The sequence below is a fragment of the Schistocerca nitens genome, chromosome 5 (assembly GCF_023898315.1).
Source record: "Schistocerca nitens isolate TAMUIC-IGC-003100 chromosome 5, iqSchNite1.1, whole genome shotgun sequence".
In the NCBI taxonomy this organism is placed as follows: domain Eukaryota; kingdom Metazoa; phylum Arthropoda; class Insecta; order Orthoptera; family Acrididae; genus Schistocerca; species Schistocerca nitens.
In genome coordinates this window covers 735421145-735443384 of record NC_064618.1, presented here as the reverse complement: position 1 = coordinate 735443384, position 22240 = coordinate 735421145, and the positions used below count along the sequence as shown (strand labels likewise).

Below are 22240 nucleotides of genomic sequence, written 5' to 3'. Positions count from 1 at the left end.
AATTATCCCTTAAAGAAAAGCAATAGAAACACTGAGATGTTTTTTTCTACTTATTACGAATCTGTAGTTCCGTATCCCCCCCCCCCCCCTCTCTCTCTCTCTCTCTCTCTCTCTCTCTCTCTCTCTCTCTGTGTGTGTGTGTGTGTGTGTGTGTGAGAGAGAGAGAGAGAGAGAGAGAGAGAGAGAGAGAGAGAGAGAGAGAGAGAGAGAGAGAGAGGGGGGGGGGGGAGAGGGGGGGAGGGGAGGGAGGGGGAGAGGGAGAGAGAGGGGGAGATACTTGCACTATAACTTTCACTTTCTCTAAATTTGCATGGTAAATTTTAACTCTTATTGGGTGCAAATTACTTTAGTTAGGTCAGAGCCACAAGCAGTTGAGAAAGAACTTACACAATTAGTAGAGGAACTAGGCATGTAAACTGGAAGTTTTCTTTGATAGTGCACCACATCAAATAAGATTTCTATCATTTACGACAAAATGTGTAAATATAATTACACATCGGTAAACTCAGACAAACTTACAAAATACTGATAAAAGTCTGTAATTCCATACAAGATACTTTGTAAACTTACTTTTTTTTATCAGCATGTGGAGCAGAATCTCCACTACCAGCAAATTCAGTACTAACATGGACACTAATTCATTCTTATGATGATGTACATTCATATTAACAACTTCATTAAATAATAATAATAAAATAAAAAAATAATAAAAATTGTACACAATTTTGGTAGCATTAAAATCAGTGCAGAAATTTCTTCGTGGCACCAAGTAAGTACCTCAAAGGAACACTATAATTAAGGGAAAGAACTGATAATATTTACTACTGTCATTCCATTTTCAAAGACCATTTCTTTTTTCTTTTAGTCATTCATGTCATTATATTGTTTTCAAATGACAAGCAAAAAATATCCAAAATTACCAGAGTTTTCAATTAATTACAACTCTTTAAATTACAACATTGGAAAAGTCACACGTTTTCAACAGTCGTATTTTTTGGTCACCACTTTGTAAATACCTTGAGTAATGAACTGATATAAAACATCACTTACTCCCTTTCAGCCACATGTGCACCACGGCATGTAACACTAGGTACATTTATTTTTCTGTTATGCACAGAGTGTAACACAAGTTACAGAAAAATATTATATAAAAATATCATCAAAATGGTCTACTGAAATTGCCAACTTCAGATCAGTAAGAATGTAGGATTTTTCTCGCACAGAATATACCATACTGTACAGAAATGAAATGGGATAATTTACTGCTGCTTACTAGAACCACTGTCACAGCTAGAGACTGCTTCTTCCGTGTTGCTCTTCCTCCTCTTCTTGCTGGGCCTGCAAAGAAACATCTGGAATAAACTGTGAGGGATGGCTCAAAATAGACAGAATTGTGAAATGGCTTAATTTCTTTTTTCTTTTTATTTTTTGATGTTCACATCTCTCATGCAACTAATGACACAGAATTTGAAATACAATTTGTACACAAAAGATCTAACACTTATCATACTAACAGTGAGAACAACAGACTTAACTGATACTAGTAACTTCCCCCTTCGCATACCTATGGGGATCCTTACACTAGCAGATACAAACGGTAAAACTGTATTTTATTGATGAAGATCACAACAGTTCCTCAGAGAAGGTAAACAAATCCCCAAAACAAAAGCTCTCAGTACCATGGACACACTATTTAAATACACAAACATTATTTCGAAACTCAACCATTTGTCAGTCAAATACTGACACAATAGGGGGAAGATATCTGGTATATGGTTGTCATTATATTCAGTTTAGTTCATTTACAAAGTTCAACTTCCTTTTTTACAAAAATATGGCCCAGTCTTTGTTAGCAGACAGTTTCCAATGATTTATAATGTCTGGTTTTGTAAAAAACTTCAAAAAGTGTGTACTACTAATAGCAGGAATGCACAAATTACAAGTTACATTATGTCCCTTTTCACAGCTCAGTATTAAGGATGAGTTCAACTGTAGTGAACACACTTGTTTGTTAGGGGTTATATATAAAGTTTAGAGAGAACAGGTATAGAAAGCATTTTTGAAATTTTAAAATAAATTAAAACTGCATGTAAAACAACAAGGAAAGTAGTTGTTCGTAAAATTTTATAAATAGGAGGAGCTGCAGTGTTTGCATGCTATGCTGCCACTTGATTTCACAGATCAAACATAATTCATGGAAATATGCATTTGCTGTTCAGTAGGGAGTTATAAGAATTAACTTTGAAATCAACTGGCAGTTCTTAAGCAAATTTCTCAATCATATATTATTTTTATCTTGCTGAAACTTTGATGTGCATCTACACAACCATGGCAGGTTGAAAAAAGTTCATACTTGTGCGCTTTTATGTCACTTCCACAGTGTGGCAGCTTTGGTCCCGAGCACATCTAATGTCAAAGAAATACTTAATGCAGCAGTTAGAATTACATGTGAGCAGCACTCCTTCGCTGAGACAAACTTCTCATCTTTCAATCAAATAATGTATAATTCAATGAAATAGTAATACTTGAATGCAAACACAGGACACAGTTATACAGAAACGAAATTCCAATTTGTCATCTTGCTTCTCTATCACATTTATCACTTTTGAATTTAATGTCCCGCCTTCCAAAATTTTCAATGAAATATGCAACAAGTAATAAAAGTTGTTGCTACTTTTTGGAAAGTTTCGTTGCAACATGATACACAAAAAACACATTAACAAAACAATTTAAGGGAATCCAGCAAGACCCCAGAAAGTTACTGTGATTGCATTGAAGATTATTTTTTGGAACTCCGCAAACATGTCAAACAACACAACAACTGAATATTTCTTGTGTGTGGTATGGAAGCATTCAAGAAAAGAAAAACTGTAACCTCTGTCAAGCCAAGCCTGCCAGGATATAACACTTCTCACTTCCCATCAGGGGACAGAGCTGCATTATGCTCACAAATATTACACGATTTATTTGCTAGACAGCTTCCGTGACATTACTGAATGTGTGTATCACAGTTCAGGAATGAAAACCTCCACATGAAAAAGGAAAACCTCTCACAATTTATTATGAATTGAAATTAAGTGACCGATCCACCAAAATTTCTGCACCCTTCCAAATAATATTCAAACTGTGACAATATACTAGGTGGCCTAAAGAAATAAAGCAGTAACAGGAGAGAAATGGAAACAGCTCAGTGCTGGACAAATCCCTCTATTACACCCCATTCTCATGTGATCCACAATACACAATGAAAATTAGATAAAACTGTTCGTACTGTTTTATTTGTACCGATACGGTTTTCAACCATCTCTTGCTTGTCCTAACAGAAGGCACCAATTTTTGATTTTACTAATTGTCTGCTTTCTACCTCTGACTTGCCACAGCGTAAAGTTTGGGGACCACTTTGTTCTCAGAAACTCCAGTCCTGGAAGCAGTACATTTGCTGCTGAATGACAGCTTGGAGATGTCATGTGGGACTAGATATATAAGTTTTTAATGAATCTATTGTTAAAACAGCCATGCACACACAAAAGAGATACTGGAACCTATATGTTATAACAGCAAATGCTGATAGCTTCTGAAGAACACAATACTGCCAATCTCCTCCATTTCACCACTAAATGAACGTTTCAGATGCTCTACAAAAGAGCAACGTAGGGGAAACTATACTTAAATGAGATTCATTTAACTGAAATTACAGAAAATATTATATACTGAGATTCAGAGAGAATGTGACGAACTTTGATTTGAAAGACAATTACACCATTAAAATTCACTATACACAGTATTTTTTCCACTGGAATCAATTAAATATTAGCACTATAATAGGCTTGAGTGACTTTAACATAAAAGGAAGAAAGTAAGTTTGACATCAAGTACCCGTTATATTCCTGAAATATTACTTTCTGTATGTGAATAACACAAACATACATAGGTAACTGCAAGATAAACTGGAATGCAATATTAATTACATCAAACAAACCTAAAGATTTATAGATGTGGGATGCCATCAGATGTATTATGTGCACAAATTCAATTTTCTGTAAATTACAAGCTTCGGAGTGTACAGCAATATTCTGATAGCACTTCAAATTATACGAGCTTGCGTAAAACTGCAGCATTTCATCTGATTACTACTACCACTACATAAACACATTATTTAGAAATTATGGAAATAAAAATCACACATAAAGTTCATTATCATAATACTCTGTGACATGTTTTCATCTTTGGCAAACCCATTCAGATCCTCCATTACTTTATGTTTACACTTGAAACAAGCCCACCCTTTAATAGTATAAGTAATATGGACAAAATTTCTCTCACACAACAGCCAGCCAGTCACTAACCAAAACTAGTTGACAGTCTTCAGTCTTTAAAAAACAATGTCTTCAATTACTGGGTAATGAACCACAAAATGCATACATCATTCCCTTCTCCAAGTCTACATTAAATCTCTGCTCATTAGTAATTTTTTTTAAAGAGTAAAGAAAAAAAAGGCCATCAAGAAGTGCTATGAGCTTCAGGAGAAGGAAAGAATCTGTACAAACTTCAGCTTTTCAGTTATTAAATATTTCTGCAGTATCAGCTAATGAGAATTCTACTTCCAGTGACAAAACTGTATGTTAGGTACATACATGAAGCTGAACACTCATTTTCACACCTTGTTTCTAGCCTAACAGACAACTATAATGATACTCCAGTGACTTTTCCCTTCTGGAATGTGGACTTTTTGATATTACTAAAAACTGTTCAGAAATGATACAGTACACGGTTAAAATTTTGGGTGGACCATGATTTATAAGTTCTTGATTACTAAGCTGATCAAAAAATTTTGCAATTTGCAAATGTTCGTTTTACAATTATTAATGTCCTCATCGGCTGACTATCAGCTTCTTTTACCTGTTTAAGAAACCAACTGTATCGTCTGCCCAATTTACTACTTGGAAATAAAGGTTATTTCAACCCTCTATCTTGTTGTAAGTTGCAGAAAACTGAAGTATTTTTGAGCAAGAATAGTAGAACATTTAACTAGATCTGCAATTTTAAAATTCACCCTATACTTAAAAAGGCTAACACACAAATACATCCCTCCCTTTTTTTCCACATTCAACCACAGTCTCCCCCCCCCCCCCCCCCAATATAACTGCCACAAACACTGAAATTAATGATTACACATTCAACTGACAACTGGGAATGTAATCTTTTTGTTGATAGAAACAAGAAAGATAACCGAAGTGATATTACACATTAAATGCTTTGCTTTATAAATATTTATGAATAAAACAACTATACTACATTATATAATTTAATTTTTGAATAGGTAACCTGAAATAAATATAAACTAGTTTAACAGAATATCCATTCACACGCTTAAATCTACTATAGTACAGGCAATTCCAAACTCTGGTGCCAAAACATAACCTGTAAATACTAGTCATCATAAAAATAACTACATAAATAAAATATTTACTAGCACAGAAAGATTTACAGCTCAGCAGAAATAAAAGGAAAATTTTCATATACAGGCTCCCCACCTAAGGTGAGAAATTTACAGGCACTCACACTGAACATTAAACTTTTCAAGTGATAAAATACAAAATCTTAACAAAAATTTGTGCATTACTGAAATGATAATACAAGCAGAAAATAAACACATCACCACTCATTCCCAATAAACTCACATTTGTGACAAAGGTATGAAAGAACAACACAGCTGCTGTATCACAAACTTTTTTTTCCCCTTCCTTCCTTCGAATCTGACCATTTTCCTTTCATCACTATGTTGAATAAAAATCCATACAGCCTCAACAGCAAGAAATTGCCCCCACCCCAGTACATCTCTAAATTTGGTAGCTAACAGGTGAAGGTTTACACAAAATGTGTACAACTCAAGAACCCCTCTAATAACAATCAATTTTGGGTAATGGAGTTGGTGATTTGTGAATGCAATATCAACAGAATAAGACTACTGTCTAAACTAATGGTTGTTTAATTCCTGTAATTGATCTGTATTGGTTTGAAATTACGAGTAAGAAAGAATAAATGATCTCAAGGTCACACAGAATGCCTACCAACAAAAAGATGGATTGCTATAAATTTTGCCACGAGGAGCAATTTATTAGTAACAGCCAAACACTTACACATTTGATGCACTTCTAAACAAAATAACAGGTCTTGTTCCACTTCACTTGCAACACACAATAATTGACACTTTGAGAGGTTTGTTTTCTTTAAAAGTTGACCACATTTCAAATGTTGTAGAAGAAAAGACAAGAAAAATTCCTGGAGCAAAACATTTAAAAATTTAAAAAATCCAATCCAATAAGGGGGCAGCCCACGCAGCAAATTTAACTACTATATGATGTAAGGCAGTACATCAAGTTTACCCAGGGCAATGTTTGTCAACCGGTAGTATCTATACTCCAAAACAGTCACTGAACACCATTTTCGCAATGGGACAAACATCACCAGTTACATTTTTGGAAACACCTGTACGCAAAATTTGTCAACTATTCATCTCAAAGAGTCAGTGGACAAAAAAACACAGACTTAATTCTAGCAGAAATAATGAAAATGTCATAATCGCTCCCAACTAACACAGTCTGTTTAGCATTTATAAAACACCAACCAGTCCACAGTAATTTAACCACAGTGACATCATTACCCAACATGCATAAATTAATGTATTACACTGAAAAGAGATATCCTATATGCCGACAGCGCAGCACAAACACCTCCAGGGTTTGATGATCTCTCTCTTGATCAAACACGGTTAGAGAAGTAACAGTAAGCAATCCAGCCTCCGCCCATAACAAGCCCAAGACCAAAACCAACAGCTAATGGCTTTGACAGAGACCTCCACAGTTGTTCTGAATGTTCGGCAGCTTCTTGTTTACGCTTTATTTCACGTATACGTCCTGTCAGCCTCAAAAGCCGCTCCTGGCGCTCATGCCTTCGATGTCGTAGCTGAGGTGTATCATCACTGTGGAAATGAAATACATTATAATTTACTTTACTGAGATACACATAATACATTAATTTACAAGTAAACAGAATCAATTATGTTAAATACTGTGTAATCAAACATGGGAAAGAAGGCAAAGCATTAGAGATAAGATACACTTATAAATCACTGTCACTTCTTCTCTCTGGCCTTGCTGTGGTGCTGCCCCTGACTCTTCTCAGCTTGCTTAAAGTGCAGGAGGAAGGAAATATATATTTGTAGCATTGGATGTGTTTGCGAGATATGCGAAACTATGTTAGCTGAAAGAAGCATTTGTATTATCTGACAATGAGCCATAGTCGGTTTAGGACAATTTTTACTTCCTTGATATTTTATTTCCTATGATACAACCAGGACATTCTTTGAGAGGTGTATCCATGAGAGTTGTAGGACCTGGGGATTTCAGATCCACAATTTTCAGTATACAATGAACAAAATTCTTCATGACCACACAGGTTGTGTACCTCATAAATTTGTAACGAAAAATGAACCTCACTCAATGTCAGAACGAAAAGAAAATACGCTTTTTGTCACAACAATCAAACTAATGAGGTGATAAGAAGAAATGTGAGAAAGATGCTCAAAATACAAAGTAGCAACATGATGAGTTTCGAATATTTTACTTACGGAATTTGAAATGGGAGACTTTAATATTAGTCAAGTTTAGATAGAAGACGAGTGAAATTCATTGCTCCAGTTACATATTTTTACACATAAGAACGGCTATTCATAGTTTACACAATCACCAATCTGAATGCGTATTAGTAGAGCCATGCGAAATTCAAGGAAATTCAAGGACAGGTATGATACACACAATTTAGTAACTCTGTAATTGAATAAGAAGTCTGATTTAACTTCAGCTAATATATGTATTTGGTACATCTGAAAAATTTCTTAAGAGTGTTTAAAAAAGTTAATAATGATGTAGTTCGTCGTAAGTGTTTTACTAACAACTTAAGTTCACAGCCTACAAGAATATGACGGTTCTCATGGCAGACATTAAAACAGTAGACACGTAACTCTGATGGCACAGGTGGAGTTTACACAATGACTTCTCATACAAATTTTTAGTACCATATTTACTGAGTGGACTGGACAGTGTACTTTATTAAAATTTCATTCATGTTAGTTTGAAATATGTAAGTATTATAAAAAATTTAAAAGCATGAATGAAGTGGTTGATTAAGATATTTTTAATTTGAAGTTTTTCTTCTGGTGGCATGATTTCTTGGTTAACACAGAAGAGCTTTCTGTGTGATGCTAAATGAATTAATGACTTTATTGTTATTTGATGAAGCTGAATATGGTTCATGCGATAAAATTAGGAAGAGGTGAATGTGGGTGCCACTGTGACATAATACCCCTGCTATATAATGGTGAACTAGGCACAATGAGTTTGCATCTCCAAGTAGTAGTAGAGGACAAAGGCACAATTGTATTAAATCTTAAAATGACTTGAAACATAAATTAAAAAGTAAGGTAATATGTATGGATAACCATACCAGCATTGGTCTTAGGCAATTTAAGGAAGCAATGGAAAATCTACACTGGGTGGTCAGATGGAGATTTGAATAATCATCCTCCTGTATGCCAATACAGTGTCTTACCACTGTGCCGTATCACTAATTTCTGAATATTCTACATGCACATATTTTGTTATCTAGGTGACGGTGCAGAACTGTATCAAATGCTTTCTGGAAGACTACAAACACAGATTCAACCACTGTCTGTTGGCTTCTGGATCTCTTATATTAAGCTGGGTTTCACGAGATCAGTGCTTGTGTAAACCATGTTAATACCTACATGAAAGTCTGTTAGTCTCTTGATAAAGCATTCACAAACCAGCACTACCAATGTTACAAAATTTGATACGAAATCAATCTTAATGATATTGGTCTTCTGACTCTTCCTATTGACTGGAACAACCAGCACCTTCTTCTAAACAAGGGGGTGAGATCCTCCCATATTCAAGAAACAATATAACTGACACCCAATAACGTCCTGTGGCCTTTCTTCTATCAACTGATTTCAGTTTTTTTCAATTCCACACTCATGCTTGTATGTCTTTTCAGATTCACTTGCCAGCAAAATGAAGGAACTGCATTACAAACTACTTTGGTGCAAGTTTCAAAAACAGAATTTAGTATTTTGGTCTTTGTTTTATCATCATCTGTTTTGGGTGCCATCATGTAGAATGAGCATTTGGGAGGAAGAAGAAGAAGACTGTTTCCTTAACTGATAGGACCAAAATGTTCTTGGATTTTTGTAAAGTCAACAGTTCATGCTTATTTTGACTACATCCTACTTTGTCAGCAGTGGTTCCGCTTTGTTTGAAGCTGCTGTGCAGTCATCTCTGCTTTTGTACTAGGTATGTAATACCCACCCCCATGAACCATGGACCTTGCCGTTGGTGGGGAGGCTTGCGTGCCTCAGCGATACAGATGGCCATACCGTAGGTGCAACCACAACGGAGGGGTATCTGTTGAGAGGCCAGACAAACATGTGGTTCCTGAAGAGGGGCAACAGCCTTTTCAGTAGTTGCAGGGGCAACACTCTGGATGATTGACTGATCTGGCCTTGTAACATTAACCAAAACGGCCTTGCTGTGCTGGTACTGCAAACGGCTGAAAGCAAGGGGGGAAACTACAGCCGTAATTTTTCCCGAGGACATGCAGCTTTACTGTATGATTAAATGATGATGGCGTCCTCTTGGGTAAAATATTCCGGAGGTAAAATAGTCCCCCATTCGGATCTCCGGGCGAGGACTACTCAAGAGAACGTCGTTATCAGGAGAAAGAAAAAACTGGCATTCTATGGATTGGAGCGTGGAATGTCAGATCCCTTAATCGGGCAGGTAGGTTAGAAAATTTAAAAAGGGAAATAGATAGGTTAAAGTTAGATATAGTGGGAATTAGTGAAGTTCGGTGGCAGGAGGAACAAGACTTTTGGTCAGGTGATTACAGGGTTATAAATACAAAATCAAATAGGGGCAATGCAGGAGTAGGTTTAATAATGAATAAAAAAATAGGACTGCGGGTTAGCTACTACAAACAGCATAGTGAACGCATTATTGTGGCCAAGATAGACATGAAGCCCATGCCTACTACAGTAGTACAGGTTTATATGCCAACTAGCTCTGCAGATGATGATGAAATTGATGAAATGTATGACGAGATAAAGGAAATTATTCAGGTAGTGAAGGGAGACGAAAATTTAATAGTCATGGGTGACTGGAATTCGTCAGTAGGAAAAGGGAGAGAAGGAAACATAGTAGGTGAATATGGACTGGGGGGAAGAAATGAAAGAGGAAGCCGCCTTGTAGAATTTTGCACAGAGCATAACTTAATTATACCTAACACTTGGTTCAAGAATCATAAAAGAAGGTTGTATACCTGGAAGAATCCTGGAGATACTAAAAGGTATCAGATAGATTATATAATGGTAAGACAGAGATTTAGGAACCAAGTTTTAAATTATAAGACATTTCCAGGGGCAGATGTGGATTCTGACCACAATCTATTGGTTATGAACTGCAGATTGAAACTGAAGAAACTGCAAAAAGGTGGGAATTTAAGGAGATGGGACGTGGATAAACTGAAAGAACCAGAGGTTGTACAGAGTTTCAGGGAGAGCATAAGGGAACAATTGACAGGAATGGGGGAAAGAAATACAGTAGAAGAAGAATGGGTAGCTCTGAGGGATGAAGTAGTGAAGGCAGCAGACGATCAAGTAGGTAAAAAGACGAGGGCTAATAGAAATCCTTGGGTAACAGAAGAAATCTTGAATTTAACTGATGAAAGGAGAAAATATAAAAATGCAGTAAATGAAGCAGGCAAAAAGGAATACAAACGTCTCAAAAATGAGATCGACAGGAAGTGCAAAATGGCTAAGCAGGGATGGCTAGAGGAAAAATGTAAGGATGTAGAGGCTTGTCTCACTAGGGGTAAGATAGATACTGCCTACAGGAAAATTAAAGAGACCTTTCGAGATAAGAGAACCACTTGTATGAATATCAAGAGCTCCGATAGCAACCCAGTTCTAAGCAAAGAAGGGAAGGCAGAAAGGTGGAAGGAGTATATAGAGGGTTTATACAAGGGCGATGTACTTGAGGACAATATTATGGAAATGGAAGAGGATGTAGATGAAGATGAAATGGGAGATAAGATACTGCGTGAAGAGTTTGACAGAGCACTGAAAGACCTGAGTCGAAACAAGGCCCCGGGAGTAGACAACATTCCATTAGAACTACTGATGGCCTTGGGAGAGCCAGTCATGACAAAACTCTACTATCTGGTGAGCAAGATGTATGAGACAGGCGAAATACCCACAGACTTCAAGAAGAATATAATAATTCCAATCCCAAAGAAAGCAGGTGTTGACAGATGTGAAAATTACCAAACTATCAGTTTAATAAGTCACAGCTGCAAAATACTAACGCGAATTCTTTATAGACGAATGGAAAAACTGGTAGAAGCGGACCTCGGGGAAGATCAGTTTGGATTCCGTAGAAATGTTGGAACACGTGAGGCAATACTAACCTTACGACTTATCTTAGAAGAAAGATTAAGAAAAGGCAAACCTACGTTTCTAGCATTTGTATACTTAGAGAAAGCTTTTGACAACGTTAACTGGAATACTCTCTTTCAAATTCTGAAGGTGGCAGGGGTAAAATACAGGGAGCGAAAGGCTATTTACAATTTGTACAGAAACCAGATGGCAGTTATAAGAGTCGAGGGGCATGAAAGGGAAGCAGTGGTTGGGAAGGGAGTAAGACAGGGTTGTAGCCTCTCCCCGATGTTATACTATCTGTATATTGAGCAAGCAGTAAAGGAAACAAAAGAAAAATTCGGAGTAGGTATTAAAATTCATGGAGAAGAAGTAAAAACTTTGAGGTTCGCCGATGACATTGTAATTCTGTCAGAGACAGCAAAGGACATGGAAGAGCAGTTGAACGGAATGGACAGTGTCTTGATAGGAGGATATAAGATGAACATCAACAAAAGCAAAACGAGGATAATGGAATGTAGTCAAATTAAATCGGGTGATGCTGAGGAGATTAGATTAGGAAATGAGACACTTAAAGTAGTAAAGGAGTTTTGCTATTTAGGGAGCAAAATAACTGATGATGGTTGAAGTAGAGAGGATATAAAATGTAGAGTGGCAATGGCAAGGAAATCGTTTCTGAAGAAGAGAAATTTGTTAACATCGAGTATTGATTTAAGTGTCAGGAAGTCGTTTCTGAAAGTATTTGTATGGAGTGTAGCCATGTATGGAAGTGAAACATGGACGATAACCAGTTTGGACAAGAAGAGAATAGAAGCTTTCGAAATGTGGTGCTACAGAAGAATGCAAGATAAGGTGGGTAGATCACGTAACTAATGAGGAGGTATTGAATAGGATTAGGGAGAAGAGAAGTTTGTGGCACAACTTGACTAGAAGAAGGGATCGGTTGGTAGGACATGTTTTAAGGCATCAAGGGATCACAAATTTAGCATTGGAGGGCAGCGTGGAGGGTAAAAATCGTAGAGGGAGACCAAGAGATCAATACACTAAGCAGATTCAGAAGGATGTAGGTTGCAGTAGGTACTGGGAGATGATGAAGCTTGCACAGGATAGAGTAGCATGGAGAGCTGCATCAAACCAGTCTCGGGACTGAAGACCACAACAACAACATGTAATATTATTATTGAACCATGATGTGTCCTCCTCAAACTTCATAATGTGTTCCAGTGCCCTTACTAATGAACCACATGGCTTACAATAACGTGTAAATTATGTTTTGAATCATCACCACATATGATGTCAGAGTATTGTATCACTGAATGTGGTTTGAAGCAATTGTGTTAAAAGTTATTTCGAGTATTAGCTGATTAGCTGTAGGATTGGTCAGTTGGTTGGTTTTGAAAGAGGGGGGGTGGGGGGGGGGGGGGTGAGACGGACCAAACTGTTAGGTCACTGGTCCCTCATTTCAATTAAAATAATTCCACTATCAGGCGTCGAAAACCAGTCCTAAAAATCGATATGTCTGCGCTACAGTGAGTGGATCGTCATTAAGGTAAAGTTCTGGTTCTGGATGAACAGTGCAATGCTGACAGAAATGCATGACACACGACTTCGCGGCTGAAAAATGAAAGCCATGGGCTAGAGCCCATGACTGTGCCTTGTGAATGGCTCCCTGTAGCTGCCACTAAGCAACACCAGTACTGGAGGAGCGGTACGAAATGAATAAGTCATCCGCATACAGAGAAGGTGAGACCAACGGCCCTACAGCTGCTGCTAGACCATTAATAGCCACTAAAAACAGAGACACTCAATACGTAGCCCTGCAGAATGCCATTCTCCTGAATACAGAGGTGGGGGTGGGGGGACTATGGGAGGCACCGACTTGGACATGGAAAGTACAGAGTGACAGGAAGTTTTGGACAGAAATTGGGAGCGGGCCCTGAAGACCCCACTCATACAATGTGGCAAGGTCATATCGTGCACAAAATTTGTCATGGGACATTGAATTACAAAGGAGGAAATACATAGAGCTAATACCATAGAACAGAGCATAGGTTTCACTTAAATCACTGCAATGTTATCCACTACCACTGGAAGCTTGTAAGGGGTCACCTAGAAAATGCATGTGCAGTAGGGCCTACACTGTAATGTTACAAGCTGGGACAACACAGCAATCTCCAAAATAAGATAGAGAATTGAGCTTGTTTGTACTTTCCTATTCTCATCTTTCTAGGGCATGCTATATTAAAGAATACTGGAGCGAGCTATGTTAAGGGGATACGGAATCGGATTTTGGGTTAAAAAATCGAATTTTTTTTATTGGCGTATTATATTCTGCCATGTTTCCTCTTTAAAATGACGTATCATACATAGCTCTACTACAATTATAACTATTTTATTTTTATATATTTGTGAGATCGGGTATTGCGCTTTAGTTATACACGTCTCTCGTGGCTGACCATGAACTTTTTGGCAGTACCTTTAAAGTGACATGAATTCAAATATCCCGGTTTCCAGCGACTATTTATACACTAGTTGCCCGAAAATGTTTCTCTCTGGTTTCCTCAAGTTACTCTTTGACTTTGTGGCGGGACTGTTTTGTAAACAGTGTGATGTAAGAAAGTAGTTGTTGTTGAGTTATTTCGTATTTAGTGCTTCATTTTTCGCAGTGAAAATGCCTAGAGCTAAAGCAAAAGTATTTAAAAAGCGTGTGAACTGGCAAAAGAAAAGAAATAATGATTCATTAGCAAAGCAAAGCAGTTCATCATCATCACTGTTGGAAAATGTGAATCCACTTATTACTGATTTGCCGAACGAACTTACACCAAATGAAAACAGTGCTTCTCATAAAAAACTAAGAGATTTGGAAGAGAAATATAATTTACTTGATAGAAGGAATGAAGTTTTTGAACTCATTGATACGAATATATTGTGTGAAGCTCTTGAAAACAGTTTGTGCTGCAAAAAATGTCATGGAAACGTTTCTCTGAAAGTAGAATCCCATGTTGGCCTGGCTGCCCAGTTTAATTTAATATGCAGTGTTTGTAAATACAGCTGTAAGTTTCCAAGTTCGGTTTCAGTAACTGTAAATAATGGATACAAGAAAACTGAACTTTATAGTGTAAATATTAGGTTAGTTTATGGATTGCGAGCAATTGGTAAGGGCAAAGCAGCTGGTGATATGCTATGTGGTGTTCTAAATCTTCCAAGTGCACCTTCAAAGTTTGAAGCTTACAATTATGTACTAGGATCTGCAGTTGAAGATGTAGCACAGAAGTCAATGCAGGTTGCTGTGGAAGAAGCAGTGGAAGAAAATGACGGCAGTCGTGACCTCACAGTGGCGTTTGATGGCACGTGGCAGAAAAGGGGCCACACCTCCAACAATGGTGTTGTAACAGCAACTAGTGTTGATACTGGCAAGGTTATTGATGTTGCAATAATGTCTAAATACTGTAGGTGCACAGGCAGGCTGAAAAATGAACACAGTGATGACTGTATTGCTAATTATTATGGTAGTAGTGGTGGCATGGAGGTTGCTGGGGTGAAGAAAATTTTTCATCGCTCTTCACAGTGGTATAATGTTCGCTATGTCAAATATCTGGGAGATGGTGACTCTAAAGCATTCAAAGAAGTTTTGGAAAGCAAACCATATGGGAACAGTGTAAATATAAGCAAACTTGAATGTATAGGACATGTGCAGAAGAGAATGGGTGCCAGGCTGAGAAGGTTAAAATCAGTTATGAAAGGGAAAAAACTAGATGATGGGAAAACCTTGGATGGCAGAGGAAGATTGACTGATTCCATAATAGACCACATTCAGAACTGCTATGGCCTTGCAATCAGGCAAAATACAGGCAATCTTGAAGAAATGAGGAGAGCTATATGGGCTTTATATTTCCACACCGCATCCACGGATGAGCATCCACAACATGGTTTGTGCCCCAAAGGTGAAAACAGCTGGTGTAAATACAATAGGGGACTAACAACAGGAGAGAAATACATTCACCACCACAGTCTACCATCAGCCATCATGGCAGAAATAAAGCCCATTTTCAGAGATCTGGCTGACAGAAGTCTTCTGATGAAATGTCTTCACGGAAAAACGCAGAACCCCAACGAGTGCTTGAATAGTGTGATATGGCATCGTCTCCCAAAAACAGTGTTTGTCGGAATTAATACACTACATTTTGGTGTGTATGATGCTGTGGCAACCTTCAATCTTGGAAATATAACTAAATGCCAGGTCCTTCAAAAGTTGGGTATGTGTGTTGGTTCCCGTACGGTACGTGCTATGTTCTTTTTAGATCAGCACAGACTAAGGCATGCTGATAATATAATCAAGACATTAGTGAAAAAAGCAAGACAGGTGCAGAGGGGTGCCAAAAGAAGACTTGAAGATGATTATGAAGACTGTGAAGGGGGTATTAGCTACGGATCAGGAATGTTTTAATCTTCTTTCTCCGTTTCCCGTAAGTTTACTTTTTACTTCATCTAGGAACATTATCTCAGGTACTGGTCAACCTAGAAGTCTGAAATTTTTATGACGTAGTGACATAGGTCCCTATTACATACTGAAACAACGATTTTTTAATTACTTGATTTACAAAAGACTTAGGGGTGATAGTCTAGTAAAAAGCGATGGAAAAAATTTACTTAAAAATAAATGTACAATATCTCTGTAAGAAAATACTTTGACAATAAACTGTTGTTTCAGTATTGTTGTAACATATGAATGCACATACAGTAAAATTTTTACCTCTCTGTCTCCAGTAGTTTGTGAGAAAATGTTCCCTATAGTAGGCATATATTAACATTGCGGGGATAGGTGATTCCGTATCCCCTTAAACAACAAACCGAGTAACTACCCTCTGGCTGGAACTGAGAAGAAGGGTGATAATATAGTGCTAAGCATGATCTTTCCAAGTGTCAGTCATTTCTTCACTGACGTTAGCAATTCAGGATGACTTTTTTGAGGACATAAAGCACAACAGCTATTTTTTTTCTGTTGGAAGGTATGGGAGGAGTGTGTGTGTGTGTGGGGGGGGGGGGGGGGGGGGTACAGTGTTCTTCAGATGTAAACCAGATTCTTTGTGACACAGTGAGCAAAACAGTGTCTTCATTAAAATTTTTTGGAGCATTGTTCAAAGATAAACAGAGATCTGTTAATATTATAACTTATGTAATAAGCACAGTTATGATTATGGTAGCCGGCAGTTGTAGCCCAGCAGTTCTAGGCGCTTCAGTCTGGAACCACGGGACTGCAACAGTTGCAGGTTCGAATCTTGCCTCGGGCATGGATGTGTGTGATATCCTTAGGTTAGTTGAGTTTAAGTAGTTCTACGTTCTAGGGAACTGATGACCTCAGATGTTAAGTCCCATAGTGCTCAGAGCCATTTGATTATGATAACAGTGAGTAAGATTCAGGACACAAAAATAAGGTCAATAGTGATGCTGTAGGTATGTTACCTAACTTACTTTTCATGAGGTATCAAGACAGTCTAACCACAACTCAATGCTTTCTCTGAGCAGTTAGTGATTCTTTTTACAGAATAATGATGCTGTGAAGTCAATTTACTCCTACATATTCACCCACATTGTCAATGTTACAGTAAGTACACACCTGGCTTCCTTATCTTGAAGTGCTGAGTCAAGCAATCTTTCCACACTCTCTTGCTCTGGAGAGACCTCAGGTTCCACAGGAAGTGGTTTGTTGGCTTCAAATCCTCCTGTAAAATAAGATTTGTGCATGTAATATGCAAATGTATAGTCTCAAGATTATTACATGTCAGGCAAGTCTTCCAATCTTTCAGCCACAAGTTTACACACATTCAAACTACATATTATTGTGCGACTAGTGAATGTCCAAGAGTTTGGAGCATAACATCTCCAAGGCAGTGACAGCATATTTGTTCTCAATGCATAACTTGCAACAAAGTTCTAACTTTTCGTATATGGTAATAAGAATTACGAGGCTGGGATGTGGACATACACCTTTTACAGGAAAAACACAACTGAGGCATCTGAATATGACTCACAGATCAATAAAATCCTTCAGCTGCAACTAGATTCTCTCAATGGACAGTGGAAATTACTGCAAACAATTCTACCACAAACCTGAATTATACGAAATTTAATTCAATAACAGCACGTGAAAATATTTCAAAATCAATTTCCATACGACATCCTTCAGCTGCAACTAGATTCTCTCAATGGACAGTGGAAATTACTGCAAACAATTCTACCACAAACCTGAATTATACGAAATTTAATTCAATAACAGCACGTGAAAATATTTCAAAATCAATTTCCATACGACATGACAAATAATTTTTTTTGGAAATCCAGATGTCCAATAAGTGAAGTGCTGCACTGTCACAAGATTTTAATGGTTGCAGACTAAGAAAGGCATTGAGTGAGTGAGGTATAAAGTGAATGTAGGGTCAGGTCACATTGAAGCCCAGGAACCAAATGGAAATCACCAGAGGCTCATCTGCAGCTCCCATAACCCAGCCCCCAGCTGACTGTGTAGGGAGCTGATACAGTGATGTACCTTCCAGACCAGTGGAGGAAGAGGAAATTAATAAAAGCACAGTACATATCAGAAAGAGACAGACGATATAAAACAAGACAAAATAATTTTGAAACATTCTCTGATATTCAGCCACGTGGCATCGGAAGAATGATGCAACATTTCAGCAAGCTGATCTGTTGCCAATTTCAGGTGGTCCCAATGACCGATATGTCTTCCTCTGGGTGCTGTCTTTTACACCCACTCTCTCCTGCTGCTGAGCTATTGTCCACAGCTACGAAAGGGTTAGGGGTGAAGAATATCATTATGCAGGATGAAGCCACTGGTCAGATGAGTGTGTCCAATACAGAGCCAGCATAAAATAGTGGAATCCCTTTGAGATGAGTGGCAGGAAGAATGTCACACAGCAGTGGCCTCCGTGATGATACATTGTTTTATTGCAGATGAGCTCGTGAGTTCATAGGTTAGGCCTCAGTACCACCACTGCCAGAAGTCGCCTCCTTGGCTAGGCGATCACCCTTTTTTTTTTGGGGATTCCCACAGGACTTTGCACACAGAAGGTGACAACTGAATGGACAATGTGGCTGCTACCACGTAGATCATGGACAGTAGACACTATTTGGTGATGACAGTAGCATTGATTTATAGCCTGAAAATGGCTCATTTGGTCAGCGTATATCAAGAATTGGTCATGGCCTTACTTCTTGATAAAACCGAGGCGTCTGGCAAAAGCCAAAATTGTGAAGACACTACGTCTCTGGCAGAGACCACAATTACTGATGATCAACATATGTACAAGAATATCCTTCAAATATCTTTATAGTCATCTGTGTGAATAATTTTGGTACCTCAATACTCAGATACCAGAGAGGAAGATGTGTTGATGGACAAAGGAGGAAATGGGAAGTTTAAGGACAATGGGATATGTCTAGCTGAATCTGCAAATAGGTACCCTTCAGGGAGAAGGATGAGAAGTAAAGTCATAGGAGAAAGATATGATGTGAAGTCATATGATGGATACTGTCAAGTGGGGAGGGAAAAAATCTCTACAGAGGATTTCCATTCAAACTGTAATCTGGAGTTCTGTCCTATACCAAGTGTCAGGGAGGTCGGCAACTCGTGGGGAGGGAAACAATCCAACAATCCGATACTTGGGAGGTTACAGGATTGGCAGAGAGTGGGGGCATAGATCAGCAGTAGTTGGTGGTGATGAAACCGTAAGTGTAGGATATCACACTCACAGAACACTTGACTCATTCAGGAAGCTCAGGTGGCAAGCCTTATCCCACAATGGTGAACTGGGTCTATCAAACACAATGCTAATGTTGCTGCTCAACCAAATACCCGGCATCCATAGTACAACCATGATAAAACTAGAGCCCTATGAACGTGTAACAGAGTGGAGTGATCCACGACCCAAGAGGTATGACAGAAATTTGCACGCATCTAGTTTGAGATGACATGGAGCCGTCAAAACATTTTATCATCGAAAAGTGGGCATATGAAGTGGGATTACACAACTACCTTGAGACACTGGATTCCTAGGGAAAGTTTCACATCTGGGCTGATTTTAATGCTACAACAAAACTGCAGGACCAATGTTTTGACATGGGAGAAATGAAAGCCATGGTCTTGGACACAAAACAAATCCTTTCATATGACTCCTTAGAGTTTTGTCACTACATGTGAGTCATGGACTGAGAGCTGAACCAAATGCAAAAGTCATCTATACACGGAGAAGTAGTAAATGTCGTTCTCATGGGTCCATGAATCAATAGGGTTCACTGTTCTATAGCGACTATGGGGAAATGAGGTGCGTTCCGACTAATTATGAAGAACATGTTTTAGGAAAATGTCAGTAAAGTGTCATAAAACCACAGCCATGGAGCGTGCTCAAGTACGATGACACCAGGAGGTGTCATACAATTTATGTGGAGGTGAGTTGTCACAATCATTAAATCAAAAAATACATCAATATCCACAGTGACATTAGAAAATGCAGGTTAAGATTCTAGGAACACTTTAAAAGAACGAACCCAGACATATTTACAAAACAAAGAGTCTAATTCTTTGACAACAGAAGTAAAGCCAAAACGGATATAACAAAATGAATTGGCAAGATCAAGAATGATCTGAAATTGACAGGAATTACAAAAGCAGATGTCCAAGGTGCAACACCTACAAGTCCAAAATTCACAAATGGCAAATGATCAAGAAGGAAAACCAAAGAAGAAGACTATAGTAACATGTCTGAATAGAGAAACGAAGCCTACAGGACGAGAATGAAAGAAAAATGGGCACAAAGGGAGGCAAATGCCCACTTGAAAGTTCTTTGCATAGTCCTACAGGCCTTGTTCGCAAATAATAATGTGGGTAGAAATAAATTTTGAAAGGATGAGTTACTTAACACAATGCAAGAAACTTAACTGGTTATGTGAAGAACAGAACACAAAAACTGACTGACTGTCTCTGAAGAAATTCAATGTGATCTTGTTAACAGCAAAGGCTACACAAGTTGAATATCTTTATTCACATGAACTCTTGGGCAATGCATCCTTCATCAAGGGGTAGAAACAAAATGTTCAATTAGCATTACTAAACAATTATGAGGCATGTTTCGCAAAAGGCTGTAGAACACTGTCTTCAGAATAATACACACCATCAAAATATTTTAATGATTAATGGAAAATCTCATATAAAGATGTGAAACAAATACTAACAAAGAGATAGAGGGGCTGGCCAGTACTTACCTCAGCTCAGTACAGCCGATAGATAACACAAAACAGAACAGAAAATTTACATTCCTAGCATTCAGAACTTTGTTCCTTCATCAGGGAGGAGAGAGGGGAATAAAGGGAAGAAGGGAAAGTGGATTTAGTTACTCACAACCCAGGTTATGAAGCAACAGGGAAAGGTAAACAGGGAGGGTAGCAAGGATGGAGGCATGGTTGTCAGAGGGAAGCCAAAGATATTCTTCTGTTAAGTACTGTGCCAGCTTCAAACCAAAGAGGATGCATACAGAAGTAAAGAGGTATATAATATAAAGATAAACACAACTATGTAGGATGAAAAGATGAGTGAATGGCTAAGGAGGAGAGGGAAAAAGAAGAAGTAACCACAGTCAAATGCCACATACCACCAGTCCCAATTCAGTTCTAAAGCTCTCATCCAGATCCCTCTCTCCTCCAAAGACATCTGTTCTATCAAAAGGCTTAACCTTTAGCCCCACGCCTAAATTCAACCACACTGCTCTGGTTAAAGATCTCCTCTCATTTACCCGGAACCTTAACTGGAAATACCACTTCACCACCCAAACACAGCCCCCAATTACTAAACCCAGTGTTGAACCCTGTCTAGAACAGTTCCGACCGCCTTCCCAAAGGGATCCTCCTCCCCTCCCCCAAAACCATCCCTTGCACACATTTCAGGAATTCCACACATCCAGTGTTGCCTCCCAGTCCTTCTTGAAGAACATCCCCACAACCCACAACATCACCCCAGCTGAATCCCGTGCCATTAAGGAGCTGAAAACAGACCGCTCTATTGTCATCCTCCCAGCAGATAAAGGCTCCACAACTGTGGTACTTGACCGTGTGGAGTATGTGGCAGAAGGACTGCGTCAACTCTCCGACACCTCAACCTACAAAAGCTGTTACCCAGGATCCCATTCCATCCATCCAGACTGAGCTGCAGAAAATCCTAAAAATCCAAGAGCCCTCACAAGGCAGGCCTCACAACGGCCTCCATAGACCTACTCACTCCAGCTGAGCCATGTATCCCTACCTTCTACCTATTACCCAAAATCCACAAAGAGAACCATCCTGGCCATCCAATTGTGGCAGGCTTCAAGGCCCCAACAGAATGTATCTCAGCTCTGGTAGACCAACATCTCCAACCTATCACCTGCAGACTCCCATCCTACATCAAAGACACAAACCACTTCCTAGAACGCCTCAAATCCATTCCCACTCCCCTCCCCCTGAAACCTTTCTTGTCACCATAGATGCTACATCCCTTTACATAAACATCCCACATACCCATGTGTCTCTCTGCCCTTGAACACTAACTCTCCCAACACCCACCCAAAGGTCTTCCAAAAACCTTGTTCCTTATCACACTTACCAACTTCATCCTCACCCATAATTACTTCACTTTTGAAGGCCAGACCTACAAACAAATCAGGGGAACGGCCATGGGAACCAGGA

General features: G+C 38.6%; 1 protein-coding gene across 5 annotated transcripts in view; it reads right to left on the bottom strand.

Moving 5' to 3' along the window:
- Positions 1-523: 523 nt before the first annotated feature.
- LOC126259181 (tyrosine-protein phosphatase non-receptor type 2-like) overlaps positions 524-22240 on the bottom strand; it is a 76479-nt gene continuing 54762 nt past the window's right edge. For 2 of the 5 annotated variants that reach the window (XM_049955757.1, XM_049955759.1), the window contains exons 8-9: positions 17127-17232; positions 5333-6982 (exon numbers count right to left, since the gene is read on the bottom strand). In XM_049955757.1, coding sequence (XP_049811714.1) covers positions 6763-6982; positions 17127-17232 — 326 coding nt within the window. In that variant the 3' untranslated portion in view covers positions 5333-6762. Of the gene's footprint in view, positions 1339-5332; positions 6983-17126; positions 17233-22240 lie in introns of those variants that run through there. The other 3 variants (XR_007546479.1, XM_049955758.1, XM_049955760.1) reach the window with 3 other exon arrangements.